General features: G+C 42.2%; 1 protein-coding gene across 3 annotated transcripts in view; it reads left to right on the top strand.

Annotated features, from left to right (window-relative positions):
* The window catches only part of SEC11A (SEC11 homolog A, signal peptidase complex subunit), a 44,376-nt gene extending 39,341 nt beyond the window's left edge, over positions 1–5,035 (top strand). For all 3 annotated transcript variants that reach the window (XM_008998466.4, XM_008998465.4, XM_002749166.5), the window contains 2 exons: positions 3,459–3,516; positions 4,512–5,035. In XM_008998466.4, coding sequence (XP_008996714.1) covers positions 3,459–3,516; positions 4,512–4,562 — 109 coding nt within the window. In that variant the 3' untranslated portion in view covers positions 4,563–5,035. The remainder of the gene's footprint in view (positions 1–3,458; positions 3,517–4,511) is intronic.
* The last annotated feature ends 6,371 nt before the right edge of the window (positions 5,036–11,406 follow it).

An 11,406-nucleotide genomic window follows, 5' to 3' on the forward strand; every position in this document is an offset into this window, starting at 1 on the left:
CTTTCTTTTGTGGGAACTGTGTTCATAAGACACTAAACTGGTATTTCAAAGTCAGGCTGTACCCAAACTTTGAGAATGGAGCTTTTCCACAGGCAAGTCTGTTACTGTAGTACAAATGTCTTTATGCTTTTTTTTCCTTGAGACAGAGTCTCACTCTGTCACCCAGGCTGGAGTGCAGTGGCACAATCATGGCTCACTGCAACCTCCACCTCACAGGCCCAAGCAATTCTCCCACCTCAGCCTTCTGAGTAGCTAGGACCACAGATGTATGCCATCACAGCTGGCTAATTTTTAAAATTTTTGTAGAGATAGGTTCTCCCTATGTTGCCCAGGCTGGTCTCGAACTCATGGGCTAAAGTGATCCTCCTGCCTTGGCACCCAAAGTACTGAGATTATAGGCATGAACCACCCAGCCCAGCACCTTCATGTATTTGTTAAATTTTTTTGTAGGGACGGGGGTCTCCCTATGTTGCCCAGGCTGCTCTTGAACTCCTGGGCTCAAGCAGTCCTCCCAACTTGGCCTCCCAAAGTCCTGGGATTACAAGTGTGAGCCACTCTGCCTAGCCCACTGTGCCTGGCCTCCTTTATGCCTTTAAAAAAAATTTTTTTTTTTTTTTTTTTTGAGACAGGGTTTTACTACTCTTGTAGCCCAGGCTGGAGTACAGTGGTGCGATCTCAGCTCACTGCAACCTCCGCCTCCCAGGTTCGAGCAGTCCTCCTGCCTCAGCCTCCCAATTAGCTGGGATTACACCATGCATGTGCCACCATGCCTGGCTAATTTTTTGTATTTTTAGTAGAGACAGAGTTTCACCATGTTAGTCTGGTCTCCTTTTTTTTTTTTTTTTATTTAACAGCTGCACACTAAAACAATTTTACATTGAGGCCTAAGGCTCTATTTTAAAATAATTTAAATTTTCTTATTGATATATAATTTACATATATTAGAATATAAAATTCACCATCTTAAACAGTACAATTCAGTGGGTTTCAGTATATTCACAAGATTGTGCAATCATCGCCACTATCTAATTCCAGAACATTTCTATCACCCCAAAAATAAAACTCTGTACTCATTAACAGTCACTCCCCATCCCCTACTTCCTGTAGCCCATGACAGCCACTAATCTGCTTTCTGTCTTTGTGGATTTGCCTGTTCTGGACTTTTCATATAAGCAGAAGTGTGTCTGGCTTCTTTCACCTAGCATAATGTGTTTAAGGCTTATTCATGTTGTAGCATGGAATAAAAACAATTTTAGAAAACGAAACTAATACTGAACCAATTAAGTATTCAAGAAGTGATTTCTTTCTAAATTCAGGAAGCTGAAAAACTCAAGTGCACCCATTAGTCAAGAAGGAATAGAAAGCAACAGGAGAAAAAGAAAGACTGGCAGAGGACTGGGGAACAGAAATGCTGACTATGGAAGGAGTAGAGTAGTTGAGCTCTCTGTTGACTGAAATCAGTTTTATGGCTAAGACTTCTTGAATCTACTTTTTACTTAATTTGAAACAAGTCATTCTAGAAACAAGATGATTACTTTCTGGTCATTACATATTCTCTTACTCTCTCATTTAGTTGGCTGCTGGATTCCAGACTTCCCGGTATAAACCCCTTTTGACATTTGACAAAATCGTGCTGGGGTCTCTTCTTAATTGTTGTGGTATCTTTTCTTTACTCTTCGTTTGGCCTCTTGCCTAATGATCTCTATGAGCATCAGGAGATAGTGCTTTCTTCTGAGCCTACTTCCTCACCAGTACCATTCATCCCAAGAATTCCCAGGGAAATGTATTTAACCACATGAAATGCATCTTACGTTCTAGATATTAACTTGGCACAGGCTGGTGTTGGAGTTGGCTTTGTGGATGGCATTCATTTCACTTATTTTAAACCTCCTGCTTTTTAGCGACTCTGCTTTAGCCTGAGTTTATCTGCGCAAAATAGGCAAAAGTGCAAATGGTTTGAATTTAGTATGATGATAGCAGCATTATGCACTTGATTATCAACTCTTTGCTTATTTCTGTCCATGGAGGGTAACAGTACTACAGACACTTAAATCTTTCATTTGACTTTGGACTGCCTCGTCATATTCTGGCATCCTTAGGTCTTGCCTATAATACTTCCAAAGACCAAGTTGCTTTCATTTCACTTAGAGTGGGCAAAGCAAAGCCAACCTTAAAAAGTTTTGGGTTGTATGTGGTGTTTCACACCTGTAATCTCAGCACTTGAAGAGGCCAAGGTGGGAGAACAGCTTGAGCCCAGGAGTTGAGACCAGCCTGAGCAATGTAGTGAGATGCTATCTCTACAAAAAAAAAAATTTTAATTAGCCAGGCATGGTGACATGCACTTGTAATCCCAACTACTTGGGAACCTCAGGTGGGAGGATTGCTTGAGCCCAGGAATTCAAGGCTGTAGTGAGCTATGATCACACCACTGCATTCCAGCTTGGGTGCCAGAGTGAGACCATGTCTCAAAAAAAAAAAAAAAAATTCATGAATTATTTATTCACAAGCAGCCTATGGGCTTGCTGGGAGCCAAGGATTGTGGTTCTTCAGGCATAGATATCATTGCATGGAGGTAGCAAAGTCTCTGTGTATGTATGAGAATGGCTGCGTACTGATCATCCAATCAGAATTAGCAGCTAAATGTTTCAGTAGAAACCACAGATGCTTTTATAGCTCTTAATCTGCACTTTACTGTGAGGCATTTGCCATTATGTTCTTAAATTAGGTGATTTACTTTCACTGAAAGCTATTGCTTTTATGGGAGTGTTAAAAATGAGACAAAAGAAATAGCATTAAAAAGTTATTGCATTTAAAAGGAAAAATTATATATATAATAAAGATATAGAAAATCTTTGTCCATCCTCTTAGAGCTTAGCCATGCCATTCTTTAACGACTGTTAGTTTTCAGCTCTTCAAGATCCCAGGGGTTGATACTAAAGCATGAACCCTGAGGAGGGATTTTATTTGCCATCACATACCTATATGTGCTTCTCACACTAAAATCGTGCTTCTTGGATTTTCATATTTTGGGCTCCACCTTTCAGAAATTCCCTGACTTAGTCAATCTGGGAAAGATATAAGAATCTGGCTGTGCTTGCTTTGTCTCCCCAACTAGATTGGCAGCCTCCTGAAGGTTATGATGATAAACCTAACCCCTAGCACTGTATGAACATATAGCGTTAGAGTCACTAACTGGAGATCTAAGACCTTGGAGTTATCTGGTGCTGGTTCTGCCACATGGAAGCCATGTGCCTTGGGCATGATCATCTGTTTCCTCATCTCTAAAATGGTGATATTCCTAACTTTCCTATCACTTGGGCTTTCAAAAGGATCAAATAGGGCAGTATATAGAAATGGACTTTGTGAACTGAAAAGTTAGTATTCTATAGAAAAGACTGAATGGCAACAGCTGCTTTACATAGGAAATTCTGTGATAATCAGTTTCTTGTTTGTTTTAGATTTGTTCCTTACATTGGAATTGTGACGATCCTCATGAATGACTATCCTAAATTTAAGGTAAGGGCCTATATTGTATGTTTTGTTAAAAATGTGATCTTTTGGGCTATACGTGGTGGCTCACACCTGTAATTTCAGCACTCTGGGAGGCTTAAGTGGGTGGATCACTTGAGCTCAGGAGTTCAAGACCAGCCTGGGCAACATAGTGAAATCCCGTCTCTATTTGAAAAAAAAAAAAAAAACATTATTAGGCCAGGCACAGTGGCTCATGCCTGTAATCCCAGCACTTTGGGAGGTTGAGACAGGTGGATCACCTGAGGTCAGAACTTTGAGGCCAGCCTGGTCACCAACATGGCAAAATCCTGTCTCTACTAAAAATACAAAAAATTAGCCAGGAGTGGTGGTGCACGCCTGTAGTCCCAGCCACTGGCGGGGCTGAGGCACGAGAATTGCTTGAATCTTGGAGGTAGAGGTTGCAGTGAGTCAACATCGCATCACTGCACTCCAGCCTGGGTGACAAAGTGAGATGCTGTCTCAAAAAAAAAAAAGGAAAAATTATTTAAAGAAATATGGCCAGGCGTGGTGGCTCACGCCTGTAATCCCAGCACTTTGGGAGTCCGAGGCAGGTGAATCACGAGGTCAAGAGATCAAGACCTGGTCAACATGGTGAAACCCCGTCTCTACTAAAAATACAAAAAATTAGCTGGGCATGGTGGCGCGTGCCTGTAATCCCAGCTAATCAGGAGACTGAGGCAGAGAATTGCCTGAACCCAGGAGGCGGAGGTTGCGGTGAGCCGAGATCGCGCCATTGCACTCCAGCCTGGGTAACAAGAGCGAAACTCTGTCTCAAAAAAAAAAGTAAAAATAAAAATAAAAAAATAAAGAAGTATCTTTTGCTTAGTTTTGGAAACTTTTAAGTAGATTACAGTTAAAAGATTAAAGAATAATTGGATAGTTTAGCAATATAGTCACAAAGACCAGCTTGTTAATTAACTCTAAGAACCCCTGAACTTTTCAGCGTTTCTCTGACTCATGGTTCTGTGTTTATTTTCTAGTATGCAGTGCTCTTTTTGCTGGGTTTATTTGTGCTGGTCCACCGTGAGTAAGAAGTCTGCCTTGCTGTTCCTGGGAAGATGCCATACTTTCGTTACTGGATGTTTGGAGTAGATACTGGTCTGTGATTGGTGGAATGGAGAACACGCATGTCGGTGCTTCTTGGTAGCACTGGTTTGCATTAGTTTACGTTTCCACGCCAGAGTTTGTTTGGGTGGGCACATGTGCACCACAGAGTGCACTTGAGGGGACTTTCAATCACAGGATTTCATAGTTGTCATTGTCACACTTTCACATTTTTGTACATCAGTGACTTTTTTATATTAAAAGGTTGAGCCAAAGCCCCCAGTGTTTGTATTTTGAAGCCAAGCTTCACTTCTAAAGTGCCTACAGAGACTTGTAAATGACAATGCAGCTCTGCACGAGTTTGAAACCGTCATACCTCCTTCTAATAGGAATGGCATATACTGAGGTGGTCATAAGTCTTAACTTTTAAAATTTTAAATAAAAGACTTTGCACATTGAACCCCTTATCCCTGAATTGTATTTGTTGGGTAAGCTTCTGAAATTTGCCTTCCTTCGCTGGTTCTTAGTACTCCTTGGGGATATAAAGCCTTCATGTGAATAGTCCAGCTAAGAAGCTTGCTGTAATACTAAGAACCAGTTTTTTGTTTGTCCGTTGTGTGTGTGTGTGTGTGTGTGTGAAGCCATTGATATTCATAGGAAATCTCTTAGTCATAAAATAGATTCTTCACATGACTCAGGTGTGTATAAACCCAGCTAGTGTTGCTAAGAGGTTCAGAAAAATCTCACTTGGTTATAAAAAGTCATAACCCTTTCTACACCAAGGAAGTGTGTGAGCATCTAGAGGCAGAGGAAGGGGCTGGGGAAAAGCATTCTGCTTGTTATCTTTACACTCTCATTTGTCTGAACCTGTTCTCTCAAGTACCTGAATTTGCGTTTCTCTATGCAGACTTTAATCAGGCAGTTTAAAGTAGTGAATGCACAGCCCAATTGTATGTTTTCTTTTAATATGAAGGCAGTGAGGGAAAAATGGAGCATAGAGTAAACCAATATGTTTTTAGCACAAAATACTCTTAATTCTATCTGTTCTCTTGTAGTCATGTGAAATCTTTAAGTAAGTGAGTTTTCTGTGCGGGGCTACTTGAACGGTTCCTGTTATTTGTTCGACTGCAGGGGAAGCCAGTCTGTGCTGTAGTGCTAATGGCACGAGAACAGGGACAATTACTCTTCTGAAGCCCTCCCCTGTGGAGAATAGTGCTTTCCTAAACCCATTAACCAGGCTTTAGCCTTCTAACTTTGGATATGGGCTCCTAATATTCTCACAGAGTATGAAACTTGGCAAATCACTGCTAACAAATGCTTTTTTGAACCTGTCTGTGAGACTTATAGAGTACTTATATTTTCTCACGAGCCAGAGGCTGAACATTCCCTGTGTGGAATGGTAGAAAATTGCTGTTTATTCCATATTCCCCTCGTCACCTGTGGAAGATGCAGTTAGTTCACTGCTCGGCCTAATCAGTACACTGGTTTTTGTACCAACTACAGCTGGATGCTCTAGCTTCAAGCAACAACTAAATTTCTCTGAAAAGATAATCAAATCATTTAATAATATTTTAATCACTCCATTAGCCAAAAATTAAAAGATTACTTGTGGGGAGGGGTATTATAATCCCAATTTTTATCTTGTCTTGTTTAGTACTAAATTTAAGACTTGAAATGGGAGATTTTATTAGCAAATATATCCTAAAAGCTCTTTGAAAATGTAAGAAACGCCAGAGAGGTTTCATTTGCTAATTGAATGGAGTGATAAGCTCTTGGATCTGCAGGGCAAGTAGAGAATGGGGAAGGCTCAACCATTGTGAGTGAAGGGAATTGAAGAAGAGTATGAAAACTGTTCGAACTTGACATGAGAAATTGATAATGGGTTACCTCTTTGGCTGTTACTTGTCTGTCCTTACAACTTGGGTGAATAAATCTCTTTATATTATTTCCGGTGCCTGTCCTCAGCTCTGGTTCCATGTCTCTGTTTCCTCTGGACACTTCCACTTGATTGTCCCGTCTTTAAACTCAAGTTCCTGAACATTTCCCCTCCAAATTTCATGTTTTCTTTGAAGACATATTCATTAAGATTTGCCATTTCCCCACCATATCTAGTCACGGTCTAAGTCCTCCATTGACACCACTATTCCATTTTCATTGGCATCACCTGAATCCAGAAATACTTACTCAGTGGCTCCCCATTGTTTGTGTACTGGTCCCCTGCAGTGTGCCAGTCTGCCTATTTTGGATAATTACCACCTGTTATTAATAATTAGTTGTAGCCTGCCTTTTACTTTCAGAAATGCTTTTTTTTCCCCTTCTTCTTTATTTTCTCTTACACAGAAGAACAGAAATGCTTCGTTTGGATGATAAATTTTGTGTTCATCCTACCTTTTGCCTACATTGAATTCAGACTTTAAATCCCACTAAGGGTGAGCATCCTTATGAGTGCAGACATCCATGTATTTATGTCTTCATCTGTCTGATCCCTCCCCTGTATACACTTATTGGGAGGAAGACATTAATACTTTCCCTACTCAGACCAGGCACGGTGGCTCGCACCTGTAATCCCAGCACTTTGAGAGGCCAAGGCAGGCGGATCACTTGAGGTCAGGAGTTTGAGACCAGCCTGGCCCACATGGTGAAGCTCTACTAAAATTGCAAAAATTAGGCAGCTGTGATGGTGTGTGCCTATAATCCCAGCTACTTTTGAGGCAGAGGCAGTAGAACTGCTTGAACCCAGAAGGCAGAGGTTGTAGTGAGCTGAGATTGTGCCGCTGCACTTCAGCCTGAGTGACAGAGACTCCATCTCAAAAAAAAAACTTTCCTCATTCACAACCAGTTGTGTAAAAGTATTATTTTTCCTCCTTTGCTGAGTGTTTCCACTTGTATTATCTCAGTTTATTTCTGTTTATCTGAGTCTTACCATCTTCACAAATTCTGCTGCCACTCAGCATTTGCAGCCTCATACTGTTTGTGTAAGTTTGTGAATATGGCTTCACAGTTCCTGGCATATTGTAAGCTCCTCCAGGACAGGAGCCCCATTTCATAGACACTGTACTGTCTTTCCCCAGTGGTCTGAAATAGCGTATATTAAATGTTCAGTATAATCATGCACTGGAGCCAGAGGCAGTAGCTTCAGTTAGCATTGTTGTTGAGCAATTATTTAGAGGCAGAGCATATGAATCATTAAAGTGATCTGTACTTTCCTGTTATTTAGTAAGAACATTTTCTTGGTTTTGCCAAATAGAATCTGAAAACTTTCTCCACGGTTCCACTTAAACACCATGTACCCTTCCCAGATTTTTAAATGTTAATCCTTCCTTCTTTTTTGTGTACATCCTTAGACTCTTGTGTCTTCTTGATGGGAGAAGTATTGGCATTTATCATTTTTCTTAAGGAGTCACAGGCTTCCTTCTTAGAGAGCCAGGGCTTGGAAGAAAGTCTCTGTTATCCTGAGTTCATTTATTGGTATTTGCATAAGCTTTTGCCAAGTCCAGCTAACCTCTCAGAATGTGGCATGAAGGCTGATTTCAGAATCCGAGGGCCTGGCCTCTTCCTATGACATTTACCACTGTTAAGCTTGAGAGATGACCCAGCTGTTCCTAGCTAGGTAAATGGATGTTCATCAAGCAGCTCTTTCAGTCAGGATGGCCTATTCGGGCTGTTTTATGGCCAGATATATCTTCACCACTACTGTCTCTTGCTAGAACAGTCAGTAATACCAGGCAGGCTTTCAGAAGTAAAACAGCAAATATGACCCTTCACACACAACTGTGGTGGGTCTGGATGTAGAAAGAATGCTGTGTAAGAAGACGTTGTCTTCCACTTGTCATTCTAGGCTCTAAGGATTTTTCCAGCCTCACTTTCACCAGAGATCACATTCTTGCACCCTGGACATTAGTTTATAGTACAGACATTCTGTCTTTGCTTATGCTGGTCACTCTGCCTGGAGTGCCTGGTCACTTCCCCACCTACCAAAAGCTTTCACATACATTTAGCAGACTTTTTTTTTTTTTTTCAGACGGAGTTTCTCTCTTGTTACCCAGGCTGGAGTGCAATGGCGCAATCTCAGCTCACCACAACCTCCGCTTCCTGGGTTCAAGCAATTCTCCTACCTCAGCTTTCCAAGTAGCTGGGACTCCAGGCCTGCGCCACCATGCCCAGCTAATTTTGTATTTTTAGTAGAGGTAGGGTTTCACCATGTTGACCAGGATGGTCTTGATCTCTTGACCTTGTGATCCACCCACCTCAGCCCCGAAAAGTACTAGGATTATAGGCGTGAGCCACCGCACCCAGTCCCATTTAGCAGACGTTATTGAGCATCTACTCTGTGCCAGATTTTGGGCTAGGACCTGGGGATACAAAAATGATGGACAAGACCAGGTTCCTCCTGCTCTGCCAGGAACTCAGTACCTTAACAGGAGCAATGCACATAAACACATTTTTCCACATAGGATCTTAAGTATAATGATATTCCAGCAGTCACACACAAAAGTAAATAAATAAAAATAAGTGCAGTGATAGAAAGATGCTCAGGGAGCTCCAGAGAAGGGTGTTTTTCCTTTTTTTTTTTTTTTTGAGACAGTCTCGCACTGTCACCCAGACTATATAGTACAGTGGCGCTACCTCAGCTTACAGCAACCTCTGCCTCCTGGGTTCAAGCAATTCTCCTGCCTCAGCCTCCTGAGTAGCTGTGACTATAAGAATGTGCCACCACATCCAGATAATCTTTTTGTATTTTTGTAGAGACGAGGTTTCACCATGTTGGTGGGGATGGTCTCGATCTCCTGACCTCGTGATTTGTCCACCTCGGCCTCCCAAAGTGCTGGGATTACAGGCTTGAGCCACCATGCCCGGCTGAGGGGTGTTTCTTATTGCACATGGAGCTTCTGAGCCCGTGTCATGCTTCCTGCACCACACTGCCCCGCACGTTGTTCATGCTCCTCTCGAACATGCCCTTAGAGTGGTTTGCCTTATGTGTGTCTCTCTCCCCACCAGAGGGCCAGCTCCTGGAGGGCATTAAGACAGAGTCAGCCTCTGATTCATCCTTTGCTTTGCATATTTTATTTGTACTGTCTTGTTGTGTAAAGATACCTTCAGTACTATGTGATGAAATAGAAAATAATTGAAGAATTCAGGGTTGAGAGAAATGTGGGATAAGAAAAGGATGAAATCAAGGCCGGGCACGGTGGCTCATGCCTGTAATCCCAGCACTTTGGGAGGCCGAGGTGGGTGGATCACGAGGTCAAGAGATCGAGACCATCCTGGTCAAAATGGTGAAACCCCGTCTCTACTAAAAATACAAAAATTAGCTGGGCATGGTGGCACATGCCTGTAGTCCCAGCTACTCAGGAGGCTGAGGCAGAATTGCTTGAACCCAGGATGCAGAGGTTGCAGTGAGCCAAGATCACGCCATTGCACTCCAGCCTGGGTAACAAGAGCAAAACTCCATTTCAAAAACAAAAACAAAAAAAGGATGAACTGAGAGATGAGAAGGCCAGGTGCGGTGGCTCACGCCTATAATCCCAGCACTTTGGGAGGTTGAGGCAGGCAGAACACTTGAGGTCAGGAGTTCAAGACCATCCTGGCCAACATGGTGAAACGCCGTTTCTATTAAAAATACAAAAATTTGTCAGGTGTGGTGGCAGGCATCTGTAATCCCAGCTATTTGGGAGGCCAAGGCAGGAGAATTGCTTGAACCTGGGAGGCGGAGGTTGCAGTGAGCCGAGATTGCACCACTGCACTCATTCCAGTGTGGGCAACAGAGCAAGAGTCCATCTCAAAAAAAAAAAAGAAAAGAAATCAGAGGTGAGGGTAGTACCCACAGGACATAACAAAAGATTCTTGTCTACTGGAATAGATCCAGAGCTTTGGCTCTCAGCTCCTTAGCAGCTAATGCAAACAGGGAACTAGTCATTTCTATGCTTTATGGAATGGGCATAAAATGACAGTAAAAGAAAAACTTAAAATGGTATCTGAAAACCAAGACATTTCTCTTAAAACCGTGCTATGTGGCTTTCTCTTTTTTTTACAATAACCTCTGTACCGTTTAGCCTAATGACAGAGCTGTTTCAGAGAATGTGCCTTAGTATTGGTATAGTTTGGCAACTTCTGCAGAAAAGCTACTTCACAGAAGACCAGCTACCCATCTAAACTAGGAATCTTCAACTTTCCTGTAGAACTGCATACCTTAATCTTAAAACCCATGGCCTCTTTTGGGAAACAAAAATCTCATACCTCCTCTTCATTCTGAGAAACACCCTTCAACCACACCAGTCTATAATATCCAACCCTTTATCTTCATCAGTCAAGAGTATTTTATCTTGCTTTCTCTTGTTTGTATTATAGAGACAATAATACCTTCTTTCCCATATACAGTTATTATACTGAATATGACTTTCAAACTATATATCCTATCCTTGTACTACCAATCTTAGGCTTTTCTGAAATTCCACCTACTGTTTTTTTTTTTTTTGACACGCACTTTCACTCTTGTCACCCAGGCTGGAGTACAGTGGCGCAATCTTGGCTCACTGCAACCTCTGCCTCCTGGATTCAAGCGATTCTCCTACCTCAGCCTCCTGAGTAGTGGGATTACAGGCATCCACCGCCATGCCCAGCCTAATTTTTTAGTAGAGACAGGGTTTCACCATGTTGGCCAGGCTGGTCTCAAACTCCCAACCTCAGGTGATCTACCCACCTTGGCCTCCCAAAGTGTGAGGATTACAGGCATGAGCCACTGTGCCCAGCCAAATTCCCCCTACTTTTTTTTTTGTGTGTGTGATGGAATCTTGCTCTGTTGCCCAGGCTGGAGTGCAGTGGAGAAATCTC

The sequence above is a fragment of the Callithrix jacchus genome, chromosome 6 (assembly GCF_049354715.1).
Source record: "Callithrix jacchus isolate 240 chromosome 6, calJac240_pri, whole genome shotgun sequence".
Classification (NCBI taxonomy): domain Eukaryota; kingdom Metazoa; phylum Chordata; class Mammalia; order Primates; family Cebidae; genus Callithrix; species Callithrix jacchus.